Source organism: Hydra vulgaris, chromosome 09 (genome assembly GCF_038396675.1).
Source record: "Hydra vulgaris chromosome 09, alternate assembly HydraT2T_AEP".
Lineage (NCBI taxonomy): Eukaryota > Metazoa > Cnidaria > Hydrozoa > Anthoathecata > Hydridae > Hydra > Hydra vulgaris.
In genome coordinates, this window is record NC_088928.1 from 28,932,257 (window position 1) to 28,960,148 (window position 27,892).

At 28.4% G+C, this 27,892-nt stretch overlaps 1 protein-coding gene across 1 annotated transcript in view; it reads left to right on the forward strand.

Annotated features, from left to right (window-relative positions):
- The window catches only part of LOC100198859 (ubiquitin carboxyl-terminal hydrolase 34), a 195,646-nt gene that overhangs the window by 130,753 nt on the left and 37,001 nt on the right, over positions 1-27,892 (forward strand). The window contains exons 40-42 of the mRNA XM_065805242.1: positions 8,194-8,451; positions 11,945-12,010; positions 12,087-12,168. Coding sequence (XP_065661314.1) covers positions 8,194-8,451; positions 11,945-12,010; positions 12,087-12,168 — 406 coding nt within the window. The remainder of the gene's footprint in view (positions 1-8,193; positions 8,452-11,944; positions 12,011-12,086; positions 12,169-27,892) is intronic.

The following is a 27,892-nucleotide window of genomic DNA, read 5'->3' on the forward strand; positions in this document are numbered from 1 at the left end:
AAACTCAATCTTGCTTGATTTGTCATTCAGCAAAGTCTCATTCATGTCTAGTTTTTTTTCCCTCTTCAGAACTCTTTCCTACCTTTATGCTTTCCTGACTCATACAACATTCAACTTTTTAAGTCTTCTGTCAACCGTTTCCTTGCTCTATCACTTTATTCTTTTTTTTTTCTAGGAACTTCTAACTTAATAGTGGTTGCTTGCAGCTTTTTTGTGAGTGAATCACAATTAATTTAAAAAAAAAAAGTTCAGCCAAAAGTAACTTAACAAAAAAGTAATGATTGTCTATAAAATTTCAGCAAAAAAAAAAACTTAACAAAAATATAATGATTGTCTATAAAAGCTCAGCCAAAAGTAACTTAACAAAAATGTAATTATTGTATATAAGAGTTCAGCCAAAAGTAGTATGAAAAATTCATTTAAACAAATTTTTAAAAAAAACGTAGCTGAAAATATACTTTTCATTCATGTTTTGATTGAGGGTTCATGGTAGATGTAGAAATATTGATTACAAAGAGTTATTTACTTCAATATCTGGAAATAAATGTATTGACATTGAAATTAAAGCACTTTTTGGGTTGTAGAATAATGCGAAAAAGATACTTTAAATTAAGAAATATGGAATTTCAACCATAATTGCCAGATAGAATGTGTGCAAATCCCCTTGCAACTAGGTTGACAGACCTTGTTATGTCTTACAAGGGTACCAAAACAGTTGGTTTAAGTACTAATCGAAAGAAAAATTGTAAGCCATCTAATACAAAGATATTTGGATAAAAAATTATAAGCCATCTAATACAAAGATATTTGGATAAACAAGTGAAATTAAAAAACAAATTTTTAAAACCCAATGCTTTTATATGTTATTAAAACACAAATTTTACAATAAATTTTTTATGATATTACTATTTTATTTTATTAACATTCAGCTGTATGCGGTGTAAAAAAAACAAAAAAAAGAGGCGGGTCTCGAACCTTAAACATTCTGTTTACGAAGTCAATGCCTTATCCGAATAAGCTAAATGCGCGTATAAGTAGGAAAACAATCAATATACTTATTTTTAAAATTACTATTCTTTTTTCCATATAAAAAATGAACTTAATTAAAATGAACTTAATTAAAATGAACTAATTAAATGACTTATTACAAAACTAATTATTGAATATTGTATTGTCATCAAGCAAGAGTATGTATGCAAAATTTGAAGAAAATTTATCATCAGGAAGTGACTCAAAAATTGATTGCAAGATTTGATGCTCAAAAACAAGCAAACTTTGAGATCTGCATCAGTTAAAACCCATGATTCAGAAAAACTGATTACAAAATTGTTAAAACAACTTAACCTCTGGTGCACATCAAAGAGATTTATATGATGTTGACATGACAAATGTTCAATACCTAACCCTTGAAAAATTGTAGGCAAAACCAAGAATCCAGAATGATTGGGAATTTTCAAACACTCAAGAGCTGAACAAAATGCTGGAGTAATCACTTGCTTTTTTTCTGTTTCTTAACCCTTTTTTAGTTTTAATTTCAGTTTCTTTGCTCATGACGGAATAAAAATCAATCAAACAAAGTCATTTACTTCATTATCAGTACCCTGAGAGGAGTCTGATTCTGTTAAAACTAAGTCTGTGACTGTTGAACGTGTTCCTTCTTCTCTTCTTTTGTTTTTCTTTTTTTGTTTGCGTTTTTTTCTGTCTAAAATTCGCTGTTTTTGTTTGTATAATTCACAATCAACTGAATTCATATAGCTTGTTATTCCTTTGTTTTGTAGTATAAGAAATGTCTTGTCTTTTTTGTGATTAATTTTGAAACACCTTTATGAGCATTAATAAATAGTTCTTCAATTTCTTGAGAAAAAATTTCTTTATTTCATTGCTGAGTTTCTGTTTTTTGGCCTTTATTCTTTTTCAGCTTTCCGTATTTCTCAACAAGTTTTTAACATCTGCTAACATAATAATGCTTTGTTAGAGTTCTAACTCTTTGCCAAAAATCTAGAACCTAGTCTGTCACCACCTGCACTTTTTTTTATATTGTTGTTATTTAAAAAAAAAAAAGTTTTAAAGACTTGTATTTTGGATGGCAATTTGTGTGCTGTGATTACAGCTGACCATTACACTATACTTCATTTTGATTTCTATGCTCCATTTATTTTAAATCAACTTTGAAAATATCTTTCTAATAATGTGTTTTAATTCAAGACAATGATTTCATTTGTAATTTCAGGATGATGCAATAATTTTAGCAGTAATGCAATACTAATGCAATAACTTAACTGGATGATGAAAAATTACACTGGATGGTCTGAATGTCAGCCAACTGCTTTTATTTTTCACCTAATAATTTTCTGAAAAAATAATGTATGTTATGCATAATGACTCATAAGATTAACAAATGATAAAGTATTGATAACATTTTCAACATAATTAGTAAATTAGAAGAGATAAATGATAAAATATGAAAATTAAGGGTTCGAGCAACCCTGCAAACATAAAATACTGGGTTGAGCAACCCCTAAACATCAACAGATCGTATCCAAAATTTTTAATGTCATTTTTTCATTAAATGGAACTAAATAAAAGGTTGAAAAATAAATTCAATGAAAAAATTTGTTTTTTCAATGCATTTATTTGTCACCCTAATATATATATATATATATATATATATATATATATATATATATATATATATATATATATATATATATATATATATATATATATATACAGTAGCGTTCAAAAGTAATTGGACAAACACCTTTCTTGTTATATTTTCTCATTAAGTTAACATTTTTAAATGAAATTTTGCGTGTGTTAAATTATACTACAATTATGAAAAACAAAACAAAAAGTCTCTTTTGAGAGTAATTACTCAAAATTTTGCTAAAAGAATGGAAATGATTGGCTCAAAAGTGATTGGACAAACTAAATTATAACAACGTTGATATAACTTGGACTATTTTAACTTCTTTTTCTGAAAGCAGATTTTTATAAAAACATTCAATGATCAATAATTTACAATTTAGACAAATAATTTAAACAAATATTTAGGTGTGGCAGTGTAAAAGTTGATTGTTCAATAACGACTGTGCTACAAATTTCAATAGATATAAACATTCTGCAATCAACAGTTGGTTAGGGTTAGGGTTAAGTATAACCAAAAAGGTGTTTGTCCAATTACTTTTGGACGCTACTGTGTATGTATGTGTATATATATATATATATATATATATATATATATATATATATATATATATATATATATATATATATATATATATATATATACATATACATAAATACACGTATTTGTGCTTGCATATATCTTCAGGAGAGTGTTCGATGAGTTAAAGTAAACTAAAATAATTATTATTTAGCTGTATTTATATATTTTTGATCAATAAAACCACATACTTTTTACAACTATAAGTTTTCATGCTAAATGCAATCATCAGGTAAAAAATGTGATTTTTTCTTGTGAAAAAAAAAATTCTGTACAAGAGAAAAATGTGTTAGAAAAACCTAATGTTTTGGTTTGAGGTTATCCAGCAAAATTTTTTTTATATGGCAACACTTGGATATTAGGTCTCTTTTTTTGTTTAATAATTCTTTGGGATTTTTATACAATAAATTATTAGTTTTTTGTATAAGCACTTTGGCTCATCATAAAAAGCAGGGGTGCTTTTTATGATGAGCCATGTAAATTGGGTTTTGTTATATTTATATTTATATATATATATATATATATATATATATATATATATATATATATATATATATATATATATATATATATATATATATATATATATATATATATATATATATATATGTATATATATATATATATATATATTTATATATATATATATTTATATATATATATAAATATTTATTATAAATAAAACTACATATTTTTTACAACTATAAGTTTCATGCTAAATTCAATCATCAGGTAAAATATGTGATTTTTTCTTGTGGAAAAATATTTCTGTACAAGAGAAAAATGCATTAGAAAAATCTAAACTTTTGATTTGTGGTTATCCAGCAAAAATTTGTTCTTTATTTACTTTTAAAGATATATATTATATATATATATATCCTTAAAAGTCATTTCTTGTTATACGATATGTTTATAAATATATAAATTGGTTTTGATAAAAAAGGCATATTTTTTAAATATATTTTGATATAATAATATATTAGCGATATTTCACTGACTTATTGTGGTCAGCATCATCAGGTAATAAAATGTTACAAAATAACATAAAACAAACCGTTTAAAAAGGAGACATTAAAAAGCGTAAAATATAAAAACCAATCAAATAATATAATAGTGACGTCAGTTAAATTTTTATCAAAATTGGCCCCAAGTTTTTGTTTTCACATTATCCCCGTCATCTCTATTTAGAACAGTTTGCCCATTACCTATCTTGTGTTGAATTCTTGCTTTATTTATCTCCAGGGATTCACTAACTTTTCTTATTCTGTATTCTGGAATGACTGCCAAGGTTTTAGGGTTCAGCCAATCAGAAGTAACATGGCATGTTCTAGAAAGTTCTGTGGCTCCTAACTTCTACCATTTTTGATTTTTACAGGTTCTTTGGTGTTCTGCACTTCTTGAAAGGATTTTCTTTTTGGTCTCACCAATATATATACTTCCGCATTAGCATTTAAGCTTGTAAACACCTGGATTCAAGTTTGGTAGTAATTTGTTTTGTTGTTGCATAGTATGTTATTTAAATTGGGAGGTAAAGTAAATATAACTCTGATGTTTTGTTTTCTAAATTCTCTTCAGAATTTAGGGCCAATAATAGGTATGCAAGGTAGTTTAACAAACTGCTTATCTAATTGTTTAGTATTTTTTGAAACACAGTCTAAATAGTTTTTGGTTATTTTAATAAGATTACTTTTGCTATAGTCATTTTCTATAAATGTATCTAGGAGGAAATCAATTTCTTGTGAGAGGTGTTTTTGAGAGCAGACGCCAGTGATTATGCTTGGGTTGATGTTATAGTTTGGTTTTATTTGAACATTGGTTGTCCCATCCATACGGTGTATTTGAAATTCATAAAATTCGTTCATTTTATTTGTAATAGATATATCTAAAAAGTTAAATTGTTTTCTTCCGTTTTCAAGTTCAACGGTATATTTTATGGAGGGATTTTGTTCATTTAAAGTTTTAAGAAACAGTTTTTGTTTTTCTTTCAAATCGAAGCGAGCATTGGTATCGCCTACATATCTTTTGTAAGTTATTGGTTGGAATGAATTAACAAAGGCTATATTAAGGGCTCTTTTTTCTATATTTTGCAAAAATGCTTCAGCTATGACTACCATCAACAATAAACCAATTGGACCTGAATTTGGTAAAACTCAGATTTTATTTTAAAAATGATTTTATTTTACTTAAAAGTTCATAAAAGATTTTTAGCTCAAAAGTCTAAGAGGTAGATCTTAATGTAAAACTTGGATCATAATGCCAATAACACATTTTTACCAGTTTTTTACCTTACTATTTCAAAAACAATGGTATATAAAATAAAACAACTGCATAAATACATTTTCCTAATATTTTAATGTATATTTATTAAAGATGGCTTAATTCTTTCTGGGAAATATTTGTAGATATCAATTTACTAATATAATAATGTCTGATTACTTATAGGAAATTTTGTTGTTGTTCTTCATTTTGAGATGAGCCAACAAATTGCTGCATTATTCAGATATTTTTTTCTGCACAATCATTTGTGACACTTAAGTTTTTAATAAAAAAGCATAGTTATTGTAGAATTAAAGATACTTTAAGTTGCCTTTAGTATGCGTGGTATATAACCAAATTTTAATCTTACTAACTAAATCCAGTTTTATAAAAATAAACCAACTTTTTACTGAAATTAAATCTTTCAATTATGTGTTATCATTAAGAAAAACAACCATTGGCTTTTCAAAATTTAAAAGTTCAGTTCCAGGCACTTTATGCTGAAGCAAAGTTTCTAAAATATCTGATTTAGTTTGCAAATCAAGTCGTGAATCAGCTTAAACCATAATAACTGTTTTAGGAGACAAGTACCAGGAATGAGCTTGCATACTCTTCAACAGGTCGTTACCTGCCTTTAAGTTCCATTCTTTTTTTATAATTTATGCATTAATGAAAGCTCTTAAGTCAATTAAAACAGAATGCTTAGCAAGACTAGACTTCAAAAATATGGGTGCATGGAAAATTCAGATTATAAAACACATCCTAGAGACATTTTCTTTTTGTTGTTCATGTAGATAATCAATTACTAGTGATGAAATTTCAAGAACTAGGTGATATGTGGAATATGCCATAAAATGAGCTGCATGACAGGTGCTGGCCTGATAAATTTTAAATCTTTTAACTTATCAGAGATGATGTTAAAATAAAAAGCAAGGTAGTCTACAAGATGCTTGTAATCGTCCTATGAAAAAGTCGTGTTATTCAAAGAAAACTCTATAAAACTCTTTGCTTCAAATTACAAACTGTATATGCCTGAGCCAAAAGTGAGTAAGTTCTCAGAAAACCTTTTAAATCTATATTTAGCATCAGGAGCAGAAATTAATGGCAAAAATTCCCCCAATCGCTCCCTAAAGTTGAAATAAAGTTTATGATTTGGGTCTTTGCTTTAATTCCAGTTATAGCTTTGTAAACATGTTTAATGTGCAGTTCATAAATATGATGTCTAAACATTAACCAAAGCAGTGGTTTTTTTAAAATTCTTGTTAAAATCATAATTGTTCCATCCAATCTGCCTGTATTTATGGCAGTAGTGTCAGTACAAACTACAAAAACTTGGTCAATTACTTTAAAATACTCCAGCAGATTTTGTATAACTAAAACCTGATTAATTACTTTTCCAGTGTTACTTTGTACAACTCCTAGAAGAAGATCATCTTTATACTCAAGTTTTGGGCTTGTAGCAGAAACAGCAACTCAATCACAGTTTTTGCTTCAATTTCTCTTCAATATGACTAACTACTTTACCATCAAAATGGAGAACAAGTTTTTTACCTCTTAATTAATCTTTATTGTTTTCTTGTATTTCAATACTTTTGTGTGCTATAGTTTCATAGCACTTCTGTCTTACAGTCTCTCTATTTATTTCTACTCCTAAGTAGTTCATTACGCAGGCAATATACATTATTTGATCTCTATAACTGATCCCTTTCTTCCATAATCAGCTGAAAGGCATTTATCAACTTCAAGTCATTAGGATACGCTTTTTTAGGCAAAGGCCAGGAGAAGCCAACTCCGACATAAAATGCCCCCTACCTTAGGGCTCTTGAGTAAAGGTTAGAGATGGTATCTTGTTAAAAATAATCATCTTAGGCAGCTGTTACAGGTTAGGGTTTATTAATAGTTATGAGGCAATTGCTTGGACTATTAAAAAGGTTGGCCCTTGGGTAGAAATCTTTCGTCTTCCTTCTCACAAATGTGCTTCTTGCATAACTTCTTGGATTCAGGCTGGCATGGAGTCTTTTATTCCCTCTCAATGATTCCAAGTCAAAGCTCACTCTTCTCTATGGTTTTCCTTGCATTGTGCTGATTTAATTTCCAATCAAAACCAAATATAACACTTCCATATCTAACAGCAAAACAATTCTCCAGAAAACAGACGTCTGTTTACTATTGTAAGAAACCATTGTAAAAAGGTTTTTGTCTAGCGTCGAAGCCCACTATTCTCATGTCATAAAAACTTGTATTTCTTCACAAAAATTAGGCTCTCATGACTTCTTGAGAATTTTTAACATTATCAATAATAAGGGCAAATCTGTTATTCCACCCCTCTTGTATGGTTGAGGTTTTGTCACCTCACCTAAAGACAAATCTGAATTGTTTGCTAAGAACTTTTCATCAATATTATCTCTTGATTCCCAAAAAAAATTTCAAAAAGAAAATATGGTTGCAAAAAAAAAAAAGTACAATTATGCCTATTACAGAACATGTACAATAGAAATATTGTACATGTTCTGTAATAGACATAATTGTACTTTTTTTTTTTTTGCAACCATATTTTCTAATTGTTTTTAAACTTTCTAATTGTATAAATTTGTTTCTCATAAACTTGTTAATAATAAATTACTAATTTATAATTGTTACTAATAAGTTGTTACTAAAAAATAAGTTATTACTCACTGAATTATTTTTAAACTTAAATCAACAATTTTTAGGAGGTGCCATTCTTGTGTCAAATTATTATGGATGGTATTAATTTAAGACAAACGGCAAACATTATATTTCATTTATCTTGTTACAATCAACAAATGGCAGAAATGATTGTGCATCTTATACTATCAACTATACAAAAGCTTTCTATTGATCAGTCACAAAATTTTTTCAAAGTTTTGTCTCTATTAATTGAAGTAGGAGAAAATGGTTTACCTGGATTGCCATCATACACTGCAATTGTGCTCTCTAAAATATGGCAGGTATGTAATTTTATACTTGATGAAATGACTTTTTAGCAATAGTGTAATATTCATTTGTTCCTTTCATTAGTGCAGCAGAATAATGTTTGACTAAAGGTTTTGGTTTGGACAAGCTATCTTTTAATTAAAAGAAGAAAAAAAAGTTTTTTTTCCAGTCTTGTATTTTAGTGTTATAGTGTTAAGCTACATAACATGTACATTATAACATTTGTTATAGTATTAAGCTATAGTATGTTATGGCTATCATTAAAAATGTTAAGTATGTTAACATTTTGAATGATAGCCATCATGTTAACGTTTTGAATGATAGCCATCATGAGTTTGAACTCATGATAACTATCATGTTAACATTTTGAATGCTATCATGAGTTTGAACTCATGATAGCTATCATGTTAACATTTTGAATGCTATCATGAGTTTGAACTCATGATAACTATCATGTTAACATTTTGAATGCTATCATGAGTTTGAACTCATGATAGCTATCATGTTAACATTTTGAATGCTATCATGAGTTTGAACTCATGATAACTATCATGTTAACATTTTGAATGCTTTCATGAGTTTGAACTCATGATAGCTATCATGTTAACATTTTGAATGCTATCATGAGTTTGAACTCATGATAGCTATCATGTTAACATTTTGAATGCTATCATGAGTTTGAACTCATGATAGCTATCATGTTAACATTTTGAATGCTATCATGAGTTTGAACTCATGATAGCTATCATGTTAACATTTTGAATGCTATCATGAGTTTGAACTCATGATAACTATCATGTTAACATTTTGAATGCTATCATGAGTTTGAACTCATGATAACTATCATGTTAACATTTTGAATGCTATCATGAGTTTGAACTCATGATAGCTATCATGTTAACATTTTGAATGCTATCATGAGTTTGAACTCATGATAGCTATCATGTTAACATTTTGAATGCTATCATGAGTTTGAACTCATGATAGCTATCATGTTAACATTTTGAATGCTATCATGAGTTTGAACTCATGATAGCTATCATGTTAACATTTTGAATGCTATCATGAGTTTGAACTCATGATAGCTATCATGTTAACATTTTGAATGCTATCATGAGTTTGAACTCATGATAGCTATCATGTTAACATTTTGAATGCTATCATGAGTTTGAACTCATGATAGCTATCATGTTAACATTTTGAATGCTATCATGAGTTTGAACTCATGATAACTATCATGTTAACATTTTGAATGCTATCATGAGTTTGAACTCATGATAGCTATCATGTTAACATTTTGAATGCTATCATGAGTTTGAACTCATGATAGCTATCATGTTAACATTTTGAATGCTATCATGAGTTTGAACTCATGATAGCTATCATGTTAACATTTTGAATGCTATCATGAGTTTGAACTCATGATAGCTATCATGTTAACATTTTGAATGCTATCATGAGTTTGAACTCATGATAGCTATCATGTTAACATTTTGAATGCTATCATGAGTTTGAACTCATGATAGCTATCATGTTAACATTTTGAATGCTATCATGAGTTTGAACTCATGATAGCTATCATGTTAACATTTTGAATGCTATCATGAGTTTGAACTCATGATAGCTATCATGTTAACATTTTGAATGCTATCATGAGTTTGAACTCATGATAGCTATCATGTTAACATTTTGAATGCTATCATGAGTTTGAACTCATGATAGCTATCATGTTAACATTTTGAATGCTATCATGAGTTTGAACTCATGATAGCTATCATGTTAACATTTTGAATGCTATCATGAGTTTGAACTCATGATAGCTATCATGTTAACATTTTGAATGCTATCATGAGTTTGAACTCATGATAGCTATCATGTTAACATTTTGAATGCTATCATGAGTTTGAACTCATGATAGCTATCATGTTAACATTTTGAATGCTATCATGAGTTTGAACTCATGATAGCTATCATGTTAACATTTTGAATGCTATCATGAGTTTGAACTCATGATAGCTATCATGTTAACATTTTGAATGCTATCATGAGTTTGAACTCATGATAGCTATCATGTTAACATTTTGAATGCTATCATGAGTTTGAACTCATGATAACTATCATGTTAACATTTTGAATGCTATCATGAGTTTGAACTCATGATAGCTATCATGTTAACATTTTGAATGCTATCATGAGTTTGAACTCATGATAGCTATCATGTTAACATTTTGAATGCTATCATGAGTTTGAACTCATGATAGCTATCATGTTAACATTTTGAATGCTATCATGAGTTTGAACTCATGATAACTATCATGTTAACATTTTGAATGCTATCATGAGTTTGAACTCATGATAGCTATCATGTTAACATTTTGAATGCTATCATGAGTTTGAACTCATGATAACTATCATGTTAACATTTTGAATGCTATCATGAGTTTGAACTCATGATAACTATCATGTTAACATTTTGAATGCTATCATGAGTTTGAACTCATGATAGCTATCATGTTAACATTTTGAATGCTATCATGAGTTTGAACTCATGATAGCTATCATGTTAACATTTTGAATGCTATCATGAGTTTGAACTCATGATAGCTATCATGTTAACATTTTGAATGCTATCATGAGTTTGAACTCATGATAGCTATCATGTTAACATTTTGAATGCTATCATGAGTTTGAACTCATGATAGCTATCATGTTAACATTTTGAATGCTATCATGAGTTTGAACTCATGATAGCTATCATGTTAACATTTTGAATGCTATCATGAGTTTGAACTCATGATAGCTATCATGTTAACATTTTGAATGCTATCATGAGTTTGAACTCATGATATCATGTTAACATTTTGAATGCTATCATGAGTTTGAACTCATGATATCATGTTAACATTTTGAATGCTATCATGAGTTTGAACTCATGATATCATGTTAACATTTTGAATGCTATCATGAGTTTGAACTCATGATATCATGTTAACATTTTGAATGCTATCATGAGTTTGAACTCATGATATCATGTTAACATTTTGAATGCTATCATGAGTTTGAACTCATGATATCATGTTAACATTTTGAATGCTATCATGAGTTTGAACTCATGATATCATGTTAACATTTTGAATGCTATCATGAGTTTGAACTCATGATATCATGTTAACATTTTGAATGCTATCATGAGTTTGAACTCATGATATCATGTTAACATTTTGAATGCTATCATGAGTTTGAACTCATGATATCATGTTAACATTTTGAATGCTATCATGAGTTTGAACTCATGATATCATGTTAACATTTTGAATGCTATCATGAGTTTGAACTCATGATATCATGTTAACGTAAATAATTTTTAAAATTGTTATGCTACATTTTGTAAATGTTTGTAAATGTTTGTAACTTTGAAAATATTTGAAAAAATAAAATAGTTTTCATTAAACGCCTGAAATTTTAGTACTATTTGTATTTTTTATAGAAAACTTTCTTATATTATAGACAGCAGAATATAGTCCTGCATTAACATTAGATTGGATTTCAAACCATGTTTCAAGAAACAAAGAGGTAAACTATTAAACCTAAGTTTTTTAAAAGATACACCTAGAAAGTTTATTTAAAAGATGTTTTAACACATGATTAGATTCATAAGTTTGTGATAGAGAATATGGAAAAATGGGTTGAAAAATATCTGATCATTGATCCTAATCCAAGAATACGTGGAGGTTATTTTTCATTATCTATTTTATTTAGTTATTTTTTATTATTTATATATTTTGATTATTTAGTTAATTTTCACTATTTTAGATATTTAGAAATTAATTTATTAAAACTCTTTATTCAAATTTATTTTCATCAGTTTATAGTAAAAGCTTTTTAATAAACCTTCAAAGTTAGCAAATAAATGTTCCAATACAAATGTCAACTGTCAGCAATTGCAATTTATAAAGTTATTTTAGGATTTAAAATTTTTCATTTTATTAAAAAATAAATTGAAATGGTGAAAAAGTTAATTTTGGTTGTTAAACTTAAACAGAACAGCACAAAGAAATTTTATAGAAACTTAAAAATACAAAATTTTGTAATTATTAAACAAGATTACTGTTTACAGATTTGTGAATGCTACATTAAATTGTTAATGCTATATGATCACTTGTGTTTGTATTTATTTTATTTATGCACAAATGATTAGCAATAAGCCCAAATGTTAATGCTATATGATCACTTGTGGTTGTATTTATTTTACACAAATATAAAAATAATGATTAGCAAAAAAAAACTCAAATTTCAAAAGAAAAAGTTAAAATTTACACTAGATAAAAATGTAGATAAATCAAGATCTGGTTTACTTTCCTATAGTTTTACTATAAAATTATTAATCAATTTTTTCATAAGTAAAAACTTTCAATGAGTACTTCTGATGAATTTTCAAAAATCTCATTTTCACTGTAGCTGCTTGTACATGATTCAAACAACTGTTTGTACCTTTTACTTTTCATTTAATAACATGAATAGGTAACTAATGTGGTAATATAATGTTGTAATATAATGTTGTAATATAATGTGGTAATATAATGTTGTAATATAATGTTGTAATATAATGTGGTAATATAATGTTGTAATATAATGTTGTAATATAATGTTGTAAGGTGGTAATATAATGATATTTTTGTTTCTTGCTAATTCAATCAGCTCCAAACTCTTGGTTTAAGTTGCATACCCATTCAATATCGACAATATGGGGAAATCATTCCATTGGGATGCAATTCTATTAGGTAAGAAGTTAAGTCTATGCGAGTTATTTGAAATTCCTCTGACAATTACATGGTTGTGGATGTTGTTTTGTAAGTTTCCTTCAGGACAATTTGAAAAACAAGTGGGTGTTATATTTGGATTTAGGAACTTTACTTCATTAAAATTCTTATAGATTTTTAAATACTGAATTGCATTGCCTCTCATTTATCAATCTGAAAGTCATCTCAAATAAAGTTAATCCTAAATTTGCCAATCGAAATTCGTAGTTTCTTAATTGAGGAACTAGTTTTTTTACTACAAATTTTTTCGAGTCTCTAAATACCTTTCTTTAAATATTCCATTCTGAAGCGCAAAACTAAAGTATATAGTTTTAAAAATGTAATTACATTATTAATAAAAGTTCTTTTAAGAATATCAAGTATCTGGTTAGCTTTTAATGCTTCATTATTTATTTGACCAGATCGCTTAAGTTTATTGTTGAAATAATCTCCTAGTGGCTTTTTAAAATCAACTTTTTCAAAAGGAGTGTTTGATGAATTAAACATACCAAAAGAGTAGTCTAAAACATCGAAATCACCATAAAAGCTCATTACTTTGCATATATATTTATATTAAATTCAGTGTCCCAAAGTTTAGACAAATGTAGTAACACATCTATATACTTTTGGACTTGTTCTAGATCAGATAAGCTTATGAATTTTGCAATTAATTGAGTGTCATAGGCAAATAATGTACAGAAGTTAAATAAAAACTCAGGCATGTCATTAATAAAAATTAAAAACAAAAGTGGAGCAATAATCGAGCCTGAGGAACTCCATTCAGTACATCTATTCGATCAGAAGAGGTGTCTTTTAGAATTTTTTATCTAATTGAGGATCATATTACAGAAACCATATTGCTTGTTTATTGTTTTGGGAAAAGAAGAATGTGTAAGACATGATCAAATTCTTTAGTGAAGTCTAAAAAAATTAGTAGTGCAGATCAGGGATCATTAAGAGCTTCGGTAATAATGTCAAATACCTCTTAAAGATTAGTCGTACATGAACAATTTCAAACAAATCTATGTTGATGACAGAATAATAAATTGTGTACAAATGGTCTGCCATAAAGTTGCAAAGTAACTTTTCCATAACCTTACAAACTAGAGAAGTTAGTGAAATAGGCAGATTTTCTGGATCAGTATGACCACATTTCTTGTGATTGGGTAAGACAATTGCTAGCTTCCAATATGATGAAACTTGACCAGAAACTATGGAGCATTTGAATATTAGTAAAAGTAGTCTACTAAAACTACTCTACTGAGCAACTTTTTAAAACATAAGCATGTACACCATCAAGTATCAAGGGATGATAATTAAGCTTCTAAATTTGTGCCAGAGAATAGAGAGCTGACATCTGGAGAACGGATTGCATTAGATCTAATACTAAACACTGGTAAGCTTAGGTTATTTGTGATAGGAGAGAACGATTTGGAAAAATGAAGATTGAAACATTCTGCCATCTTGATTGCCATTTAAGTCAAAAAAAGAACAAATTGCTCCTTTACAAGATTTTTGACTGTTCATAATTGATTAGAGCCATTTTGGATTAGATTTGTAATTTGGATTGAATTACAATTAAACCTTTATGTATTGATTTATTTTAGATTTAAAAATATTTTTTTATGATTCAAAAATGACGATAGGAAATAGGAGAAAGAAGACTGAAGAATTAAAGAAATGCTTTGCTTAGCAACAAAATAGAACGAGTAAATTATCATGCTTTGTTTAGCAACAAAATAGAATAAGTAAAATCCCATTTAATATATTGAGTTTTTTTACATAAGAATACTTATGTAAAAACTCAAATTTTTTTTGTGACAAAAAATTTTGAGTTTGTCTGAGTTCAATCTGTCAAAATATTTGAATAAATGTTGTAATAATGTATTTCTAAATAATGGTTTGACTATTAGTACATCTGCTCTGATAGCTGGACCATTGTCTCAAGTTAGAACATGTTCTTAGCATCTGTTACTTCTATAAGTTTGTCAACACCTTGTAAAAAGCAATGGTTGATGTCATGATACACAAGATCAAATAATATGGAATAGAAAGAAAATACTGATATAAAAAGAGCAAAAAAAATTTTCAATGCAAATGTTAGTTTCAATGCAAATTTAATTTAAAACTTCTAAAAATCAAGAGTTTATAGACATGATCAGTTCATTGAGACCAGGATAAAATCCACCTAGCCATAAAATGCTTGGTTGATAGCTTTTAGAAAAAGTGTATAATGAAGTAAACAACTGTATGACGAATCAACTTACCCAAGAAGACATGTAAAAAAGTATTTGCTGAGGTAAAAGTTAATGAAAATAAGTTTATAAAATGAGGGATTTAATCAAAGCAACATTTCCAAATCTTTTAGTATATGGGTATTCTGCACATTAATTAAATCTTTTAGAAAAGAAAGGAAGACACTCAGATGTCAATATGGTTGAAGTGCTTTAACTTGTTAATCGGTGCAGTTTATTTGTCTTATTTATTTTTCAAGGTTTGTGTTTCAGAGTTAGAGTTGAGAGAAGATTGTAACCACAATTAAAGTAGCCTTCTTGTGAACTCATACACATCAAGCACTTATTAAATTACAGAATAATATTTACATAGTAAATTTTATTTTGTATTTGTGGATTATTAACTTAAAGTATAAAAATATATCAAAGTTTAAAATTAATTATTAAATTTTTTAGAAAGGAGGGCATATGCCACAGCTAGCAAATGATACCCACTGGAACTCATAAATTGACAGTATAGAAATATATAAAAAAAACTTTCCAATTTATGTAGAAATTGCGGATAATCATGATATATCTGTCAAAATCAGGAAAATAATTGAAAATTGAACAATATTTATAAAAGCTAACAGTCTTGAAACCCAACTTAAAATATTTGGTGTTGTTTTAGATATTAAATTTTTAATTAACATTGTTGTATGCTAACAAAAACATACAACAATTTTTTTTTTTTCAAAGTTTTGATTACAAATAAGACTTTATAGATGTAAAGGAAAAATAAATTAACTAAAAACTATATTGATTAAATAAATAAATTTTTCATTACCACACAGCTATCAAGATGAAATTTAATGATGCTATAATGCCTATATATTATTTTCCATACATTGCTAATCCTCGCTTTTTGGGTACAAATAAGTTTTTAATTAAAAATCAAAAAATCGATTTTTACAGCTAAATGCTAATCAGAATTTAATTTTTTTTTCATATGTAAAAACCTGGTGATTAAAAATGAGGATGAACCAGAAGAATGACTTTACAACCATTATCCTGATTTTGAACCAAGTTTGAGTTGATTAAACTATAGGATTATGGTGTGTTTCCTACATGGATGTTGAGCAATCAATTTATATCAACAATATTGGGCAGTGATTAGTGGTCAATCATTAACCAGAGAAATGAGAAATCAGTTCAGAAAAAATTACCTGAAAGATTTTGCAAATTCATTTCTAAACTTCAAACTTGCCCTACAAGTTTTCTAAACTTCAAACATGTTCTGCAAATTTATTTCTAAACTTCAAATATGCCCTGCAAATTTATTTCTAAACTTCAAATATGCCCTGCAAATTTATTTCTTAACTTCAAGCATGTTCTGCTAGCTAACTATCAATAAAGAGAATTTCCTTGTTTGTTTTTTAATTGGTCTGGTCAAAAGTTAGAAATAAATTAGGAAGTGAAAAGACAAAATATCTTGTGCAAATATCAGTGACAAAAATAGACAGTAAAAAAATGTAATTATTTTTAAAAAAAGTGAATTTATTCTAAAAAATCTTATTAAATTAATCTTTTAATTTGTTTGGTTTCCAAAAATATAATTGTAAAAAAAATGTATTATTAAAAATAATATTGTCTTTGAATTAAAATTATTTTATATATATATTTTTTAATATAATACTTGTATTAGCTAGCTATATTATGTTTTCAGAAATTTTTCTTAAGAAATTATATTTCTAAGTATTTATTTTAATTTCGAAAATAAACTTTTTATTGTACTAGTGGTTATCAACACAAGTCACAAGTATTTTCAATAGTATGTAAATGTTTGGAAATATATGACATAGCTTCAACCTACAAAGCTTATTTTGGCACATTGAATATCTCTAGTGAGATAAGTTTTTGTTCTCACAGATTGAGTTTTGCAATTATAAGTTATTAATAAATATTTTCCATTTGTCTAAATCAAAAGTATATTTTGCAAAATTTCTTGTTAAAGCCAACATTACTCCTTCCAGGAATGGTTCCAGAATTAGTTTGTGTTTTGTGAATCTTTTCTTTTAAATGCAAAGTGTTGAATGTTGTTGATTGTTTTATATATATATATATATATATATATATATATATATATATATATATATATATATATATATATATATATATATATATATATATATATATATATATATATATATGTTAGGGTGGGTCATATTTTCTTAATTTATTGTCCTACTACAAAAAGTTGCTATAATATGAAAAAAATAAGGTAACAATGAAAATTTGAGTTTCCTTCAACATTTTAGGTTGGCAACTTTTGTGTAAACTTTTTAAATAACGCTTTTCTACGTAGTTCAAATTCAACATTTATTCAAATAGAATATTTCAAATTTTATTTAATTAACTATACCCATATTTGACATTACCTCTATTTCTAATTTCATTTTTACTTTATCACTCACTGTTCTATTGTTTAAGATTAGTGAATTATAATCGTACGTGTTAGATGTCACGTAAAGAAGCGTATTAAAATTCACTCATTTTTATATGATTACTTTTAAGGGTTATTTTAATGACTATTGTAGTTAAAGAATTGTCATGGGAGTTTTTATTCGTATATATATACAAGATTTTATGTAATAAACATGGTAGAATCAATAACTATCAGATAGTTGTTTTCAGTTGCGATAATGCAGCACTCACAATATTGTGAGTGTTTTGAATGCATATTGCAATAATAATATTGAAATATGCATACTTTAAATATGTTTTGATTGTTAATGTTAAAGTTCAACACATTTTAGAATTGTTTGTGTAATGATTTGTTGGCAATTGATATTTATGTTCACAAGAGAACATGACTTTAATTTAATTTTTGTAAATGTGGATTACAAATGATTTTTTATACTTATTCTTTAGTTTGCATAATGAACTTGAAGAAAAACTTTTTCAAAACCAGAAGTGACTCAGAACACTCAGTATTTGGCCAACCCTGTAAATTTCCAGAAAGTCAATTGCCTACAAAAGCAGAAGTCTTTAAGCATTATCTATTCATCAGACACGCAAAAACTTTCTCACAATCCTTAGACTCTGAAAAACCATCAATCAGAGACATAAATAAGATAGTAGCTGATGATTTGGTAAAAATATAGTGGAGGGCGGGGTTGCCAATGATATTATATAACAGCATTCTGAAAAGCTTGGATAAATTGGTTACTGATACAAAATGATTGAGGAAATATTTCGATAAAAGGGAAATTCATCTACGCTTCAGTGCTAACTTTGTTTGTTTAATTAAGTATTTGACATTTGTCCTTGCAAATGTGTTAATCGAGGTATCAGGGGCCGGTCAAATTGCCATTGTTCCATCAAAGTTCCTTTTAAGGAATGGGAGTTTGATCAAAAGAGTAATTGTGTTAATAAGGAATTGGCTTGATCAAAAGAGTAATCATGTTAGTTAGCAACCGAAATGCATGAAATGTTATAACTATTTTGGAATATATTTGATTTGATTTGATTTGATAAACTAAATTCAAAAAAGCTAATATTTTTCAGGTAGTCATATTACATGGTCTAGCAACTTTTCCCACTAGTAACGATGCAAAAATCAGAAAAATTAAAAATATGACCCACCCTAATATATATATATATATAAAGGGTGGTTAAATTTTAAGGGCCGATGTTGAATGTGAACCAAACCTAAATGTAAATTATTTTTCTGTATTTAATGTGCCATTTCTCAATTTCAGACTGACTCAATTTGAACCATGGAAAGTTACACAATTGAGCAACGCGTAAAAGTTATTCAGGCCTATTATGAAAATGGGCCTTTAAATCAAAATGCATATCGTGCACTTAGTGAGTTTTTCGGTCAATTTAATCGTCCAAATGTGCGTACAATCGGAAAAATCATGCATAAATTTGAGCAAACCGGGTCTGTAGGAGATGTGAAAAGACCAGTGCATGCTCGTACAGCTCGTACTGCTGAAAATATTGCTACTGTTCGCGACAGTGTGGCTGAAGAGCCGTCCACATCAACTCGTTGTCGTAACCAACAGTTGCACCTCTCACGCTCGTCGATGATGAACATTATGCATAAAGACTTGCATTTACACGCTTACAAGGTGCAGTTGACCCAAGAACTAAAGCCCACTGACCATCTCAAACGTCGTCAATGGTCAGAATGGTGGCAAGAAAAGGCAACCATCGATGATCAATTTCCGGCGGAAATCATCTTCAGTGATGAGGCCCATTTTCACCTTAGTGGCTTCGTCAACAAGCAGAATTGCCGCATTTAAGCGAATGTTAATCTGAGAGTGATTGTCGAAAAACCAATGCACCCACAAAGAGTGACTGTTTGGTGTGGTTTATGGGATGGCGGCATCATCGGACCATATTTTTTCCAAAATTATGCCGGTCTGGCAGTTACTGTGAATGGTGTTCGCTATCGTGAGATGATAACGAACTTTTTATGGCCCGAATTGAACCATATGGATGTGGAGGATATGTGGTTTCAACAGGACGGTGCCACTTGCCACACTGCTAACGAAACAAAGGCTCTTTTGCACGAAAAATTCAATGGCCGTGTTATCTCACATGGTGGCGATGTCAATTGGCCGCCAAGATCATGTGATTTGACACCGTTGGACTTCTTTCTTTGGGGTATTTAAAAGAAAAGGTGTACGTTGATAAGCCAGCAACAATTCAAGAGCTAAAGGATGAGATAATTCGGCACATTAACGGCATAGAACCTCAATTATGCCTCAGAGTCATCGAAAATTTGCACCATCGGATGGAGGTGTGCTGCCGAGGTCGCGGCGCCCATTTGGCCGATATTTTATTCTATACATAATTGAATCATACCATATTATCATAATAAAAAGATGTTACAATAAATTCCTTAATAATTTGTGTTTTATTCAAATTTAACATCGTCCCTTAAAATTTAACCACCCTTTATATATATATATATATATATATATATATATATATATATATATATATATATATATATATATATATATATATATATATATATATATATATATATATATATATATATATTCCTGATCAAATTCTTAGCACCCTTGATATTTTTTGTATTTGCTGTCTTCATAGAGGTAAAACTTATGTTGTAATGAAAATGCAGATAAAAACTTTATATATAAATAAAGTATAACTATTTTCTAACATAAGATGCACAAAATAACAATAAGAATATATTTATAATATTTTATTTATCCTCCTTAATTTTTTATAACTGCATAAAGAGAATTCAACATGCTATAAATGCGATTTAAAATTATTTCTTTTACATTTGCTTTATGTTTTCAATGCCAAATCAGTTTTTCAATCAATTGGGTCCTATTTGTGACCTTTTCTAGCAAAAGTTCTCTCTTTAATAGCTCCCATACATTTTCTATGAGGTTTAAATCTAGGGAGTCCCCTGGCCTATCCAAAAGTGGAATTTTTAGAGATGCCAATAATTTTTTAATGGATTTTGCAGTGTAGCACGGGGCTCCATCTTGCATAAATATTTTTTTCTGCTTATTTGGAGACCACTTGTTCAATTGAGGTAAATGCCGGGTTTTAATAACTTTTTTGTATTGGTCATGTTATTTAATCCACAATGTACAGTTGACCAAGGTCTTTTCCAATAATAATCGACCAAAACATGACTTAGGAGGATGTTTAATTGTCTGGATTATAGAATCTTCATGGAATTTTTCATTAGAAGCCATTTTCATATATATATTGAGCCTTTTCATATATATATTAAGTCATAGTTTCTTTGGTCGACTTCAGGTATGCTTAAGCATACCTGGAGAAAACAGAATAAAAACAATTACATAACTCAAACACTGGAATATTAAGGATAAATATTAAGGAATATTAAGGATAAATATTAAGGAATATTAAGGATAAATATTAAGGAATATTAAGGATAAATATTAAGGAATATTAAGGATAAATATTAAGAAAAAAAAATTGTTTTTGTTTTGTAATGACTTGCTGATTTCCAATTAAATTACTATACTTCTTTACCCAATACAGGCGTTCTCTGAGAATTAGTTAATTTTTGCTTTTGGGCTGGCCTTCTACTTCTGATGCCATATCCATGCAAACATCATCGAACAGTGATTGTTTCTACATTTAGTCCCACCTCATTTAGCTTGCTGGTAATTGCTGAGTATGTAGCAAATCTATTTTCTTTCACTATTTTCACTAGCTTTCTCTCATTCTTTTGTGTCATTTTCTTTTTTCGACCGCATTTGTCTTGCCTCTGAATACCTTATGGGAAGATTTTTCAATTTGTCTTTGATCTGGTTCACAGTGTGTCTTGATATCTAACATTTTCTTGATAATTTACTTATCAACTAATGCTTATTGATCAGAAGATATTGAATAATTGTTTTTTTTCAGAACTGATGTCTTTTTTGTATTGTTATTTAGAACTTTTAGACATTTTTATTATTAAAAAGTTATTTTAAAACAGATAACTTGTTTTGTTTAGAAAATACTGAAACAAAGCATACAAAATGTGTAAAATGGTTTAAAATGGTTCAAAGTATATTATAATATAAATCTAATGTAGCTAAATCACAATAGTTAACAAAAAATATTACTGAACTTATATAATACATAGTAAAGCAGCACAGATGACAAAACACAAATGTCATTAATTAAAGAGATGTTGTTTTTAATTCTGAAATTGTTGGCACCCTGAAAATAATCTTATTCTGCTAAAATCCTGAAAGTGTTAAGTTATAAACCAAAAAACAAATCAACAAATAAAGACATTGCAAGCCAATTTAAATAGCACCTAAACCAGTAAATAGTTGAAATTTTAGAAAATTTAAAAAGTGGACTAATCTTTTGATTTGGGACTGTATGTTCACATAATAAATATATAACATTTTTTTGCAAAAAGGAGAAAAAAAGGATAGATAATAAAAGGATAGATAGGTATAAGCATAAAAACTCTTTTTTTTTAAATAAAAATTATCAAATCCATTGCAAAATTAGCATCTGATAAGGTTACATCTCTTTATAGTGCTCGACACTTTCTTACTACGGATTCTATTATTTATCTCTAAATCTCAAATCCATCTTAAACTTGGTTGTAACTTCATTTATTTCTGTTTTATAAACCAAAATGAATTGAATGTTTTTTATTTTGATTACACAAAATACAAACATCTTATCTACATCTAAAATTCCAGTGAGTGTCCTTATTAAACTAACTTGTGCAGTTATTTTTTTACTGTGCCCCCAATATCATCACAAGCAGATTCACCATGGCTTGTAGTAAAAAAAAACCATTCAGCATCAATATCAAAGTCTTCTTTGTGATGGCAAAGATTAATAAAGTTTTTATATTGTGCACACCCATCAGTGAAGTATTTAATATTACTAATTTGTAGAATGTTTGCTTTAATGTAATTGGTAATGAGCTGTTGTATTTTATATACAAAGTATTCATCAACGTCATCAGAAAGTAAAATGACTTAGATATCCGTTTACCGTTTGATTTGTACTATATAATAATAGGATGAAGTGTACATTTTGGTTTATTCCAGTTGTAACCTGATTCTGAACAATAAATTGAAAGTTTTACACTCATTGTAATTTAATAACTCATTAGAGTCTTTAAGAAACTTGGCCTGACTTTTAGCTATAAGTGAATGAGATGTTAGTTGATCTATATTATTGCATATAAGGTTAATAACATATTCAGTATTGATTTTTTGATTGATTATTGTAGTTCTATTTGTACCTTGCCATTTGTAATTTTTATTTATCACTGTTGTCAAATTTACTGTTAAAAATTCTTTTAACTCTTTCGATACCACTCGTGGACAAAGACATCCAATATCATATTAAGAATATATCATTTCAAATTTTGATGAGGTAAACAACTATGGATGAGGTAAATAACAATCATTCTCATTAAATCTTTATAGTCTTTGTCAATCTTAAGAGCATCAGTTAACAATTTAACATTCTGATGATAGATACAGACACAAACACTGTGAGTGCCAGACAAGTTTGTGGTTACACACTATCTTGGGCAAAAACTGCAAAACTTTGAAAAGCCAACATTTAATTTAGAGTGTTCAGTTTTAAATGCTACATGAAGTTCTATTAAATTAATCAATATTAGTCTTTTTTGCATGTGCTGCCTGTACCCTATACTGACAAAAATCTTTTTTTCCAGGCAGCATTTGTGTGTACTTGTTACTTTGATAAAAGCTATGAACAAGATCAACGGTTTCATGGGAAAAGCGACTTTCCTTTTTATGATGATGGTTTATACAAAATTTCATGTTGTTTTTTTAAACTTTTCTAGCCTTTTGTATAAGGTAAATAGATACATTAAAAAATTTTGCAGATTTTGGGAGTGACCATGATCCTGGAGTTAATGTTAATATCTGTATTTTTGCAGAGTATGATGTCACATTTTTCAGTTTATCTTTTAATTAATTTAAAAGGGAGTTTAGATGGTCAATTTTATGGTTATCAATTGAAAAAGTTAGTAGTGTACAAGATCAGGGTTGGCATTAAAAAACCCGCTTAAAAAAACCCAGACAATCTGGGTTTTATTGGGTTTTTTTAAAGATATTTTATAATTTTATAAACTATTATATTTTATAAACTATTATATTTTATGAACTATTATAAACTATTATAACCAACATTAACATTATAACTATTATATTATTAACTAAATTATTATTAACCATTATTATTAATCATTATTATTAATCATTATTGTTAAACATTATTATTAACCATTATTATTATTCATTATTATTAATCATTATTATTAACTATTATTATTAACTATTATAACCAACAATAACTATCAGAGTATATTTACTAATATTTGAACAAATCTTTTTTAGAAATACCATTAACATTATTTAGTTTATGGTAGATTATTTATACATTTTATTTAATTAGATGTGCCATCTTATATGATTTCCTCTTATACAGGGTGAGGCAAAATTAACTCCCCTATTTGAAAGAGCTGTTATTTTTTATTTTGATATTAACTGTCATTATTTTTTTTTACAGTTGTAAAGTAGAATAACACAAAATTAATTATAAATCGATTCAATCCACAACAACGTGCAAAAGTCGTGACTATTTTTATTCCAAAAAATAAGTCAGTTGTGTTAACTCAACAAGAATATTGAAAAAGACATCGTAATCAATCAGCACTTGATAAGAAAACAATTCATGCTTTATCAAATCGATTTGAACAGTATGGAACAACTTTAGACTCTCACCATTCAGGAAGACCAAGAACAATTAAACATTTCTCAGCGATCTCTGATGAATTTTGAAAAAAAGATTTATACCTTTTCTCTTACAAAATCCAGTTAGTGCAAAAGCTATTGCCCAGAGACCATAATCAGCGTTTGAAGTACAGTAATGTCATTTTGAATCTTGCGAGAGAAATTGATAGTTTTAGTGAAAAAATGATAATGAGTGACGAAGCACATTTTCATCTCAGTGTCAATAAACAAAATTTTCGATTCTGGGAAAGTGAAAGCCCACAAATCATTCATGAAACATCATTGCATCCACAAAAAATAACAGTTTGGTGCGCTATTCATGCCAAAAATGTCATCGGACCTTATTTTTTTGAAGACGGAAATGGACAAACAACAACTGTTACTGGTGATAATTATCGACAAATGATTCAAGACTTTTTAATGCCACAAATGGAAGAACAAAATCTGGACAATATGTAATAACAAGATGGTGCCACACCACATACAGCCAAAAAAACAACACGGATTTTGAAAGACCTTTTTCCAGGTCGATTAATTTGCAGTGACCTGCAAGATCACCTGATTTAACAGCTCCAGACTTCTTTTTATGGGGTCATTTAAAAGAAAAGGTGTACGTGAATAAACCACAAACTCTTGATCAACTGAAAAACAATATTTGACAAGAAATATAAAACATACCGGTTGAAATACTCAAAAAAGTAATGAAAAGTTCAATAAAAAGAGCTGATTTGTGTAGAACCGCTAAAGGTGGACATTTAGTTGATATCATTTTTGAAAATTGACAAACAAAAAATTTAAATGCTAAATAAACACATTATTTGAAAAAAAAAAAAAATCTTTCATTTATTTCAAAATTGTAATCAAACCAAATGGGGGAGTTAATTTTGCCTCACCATGTACATAATTAAACGGTAATTAAATTTTATTTTATGTACCAATCATATAGTAATCATTATTGCTCCATAAGGCCTCCAAAAAGCTTAAAAGAAAAATTTTTAACAAAACAGAATTTTCAATTTTGAAAAATATTTAGTTTGGAAAGTATTAATAATTTTTTTTTTGTAAGGAGGAAGAGGGAAGGGGAGGGGGGGAGGGCTAATTGAACCTCTCCCCGTCACCCACCCTCTTCATATTGTTATTTAACAACAAAAAAGTATTGTGCTAAAAATGCTAAATTAGCATAAATAAGAAAATTGAATCCTGAATATCTCAAGAACCGTAAGGAATCGCACGTTCCCGATTTCAGATTTTCTTCATTTTTATAAACCCTATAACATAAAAAAATTAGTAAAATCCAAAACATGAGGTGACATGAGTCTGCTAATTCGACATGGAATTACCCATATACATGCATGCTTATATATATATATATATATATATATATATATATATATATATATATATATATATATATATATATATATATATATATATATATATATATATATAGATCTATAGTTTGTTGTCTTTGGGAAGAGCGGAAGGAAAAAAGTGATTCTTACGCCAACACATACGTCACTTTTAATTACTTTTGACTTTCGTCCAACATTTGCGTGTTGGACGAAAAACCATTAGTTTAATTACAAATAAATCGTTTTTTAAAAAAACCACAAAAACGCAAATTTAATTGACCAGAATGTTTCAAAAACATTCTTAATGTTTTTAACAATATAAACAATGTTTTTTTTTTTTTTTTTTTTTTAATAAAATGTTTTTATTTTTAATTTTTTAATAAAATGTTTTTATTTTTATTTTTTTTTCTTGTAAATCATGCGCAGAGTGTTGCTACATCGACTATCTTATAGCCTGATTCGCAAGGGAGTGTTGCTACATCGACTGACAAATAGCCTGACTCGCAAGGGAGTGCTGCTACATTGACTGACAAATAGCCTGACCCGCAAGGAAGTGCTGCTACATCTACTATCTTTTAGCCTGACCCGCAAGGGAGTGTTGCTACATCGACTGAGGGTTTGGTTAGGGCAGGCAGTCTATCAATTAATAAAAAAAAATAATTCCGGTCTTGCATTTTAATTTTTACTTTTTGTCAACAAAATATGGAAAAAACTTTCGGACAACATCTAAGGGTTGTATATATATATATATATAATATATATATATATATATATATATATATATATATATATATATATATATATATATATATATATATATATATATATATATATATATATATATATACATACAGTATCGGACAAAACGAGTGCAACCAAATAATGCTAATTAAGTTTCTTTATATAAAAGTGCTGCATTTTTTCAATTTAGAGAAATAACTATGTAAGTGTTTAGAGACAAAGTTCTTCAAGTTTTATTTATCACAAAGTTCATTATTTGTACACGAAAATTAATAAATTAATCAAAAGTATTAAAAAAAGTTGATTTCCTTCTGGACAAAACAAGTGCAACTCGACAAAATGTTGACCAAGCTGTATTTCGCTATCAATATTTCGTGGCGAATTTTTTGTTGTCGATCACAGCCTTGCATCTTTGAGACATAGATTCGATCAGGTGATCAATGAAACTTTGTGGAATCGCTGCCCAGGCTTTTTGGATTTGTTCAAACAGTTGATCCTTATTACGAACACCTTCACAATTAATTCTGCGGTTGATGATCTCCCTCAGGTTCTCAATAGAGTTGAGATCCGGAGATTGAGGCGGCCAATCCATCGATAGGTGGTTGTCTTGAAACCACTGCTTGACTACTTTTGCAGTGTTTTTTAGTGAAATCAGCGGTTTCTTTGCAGGGTGTCGAGAAAACAATCCGGCTTCAGCAGCACGTTGTCTGATTGTTCGGTCCGATACAGGCAGCTCTAATTGTTTTTGTATCTCGACTGATGATATCCAGGGATCCTTCTTGACGGATCTGACGATCATAGAATCCTCTCTAGAAGTGGTGGAACGCAGTCTTCCACCTTTGTTATCTGCTGCCAACTTCCCCGTAGAACGATATTTGGAACATAGTCTTGACACGGTTCATTTTTTCACGCGATATTTATCACAAATACATTTTTGTGACATTCCACTTACGTAATCGCCAATAATTTTCTTTCTTAGTTCCAATCCAAGACCGTCGGGAGCCATTTTTGCACTTGAAGTCATAAAAATAATTTT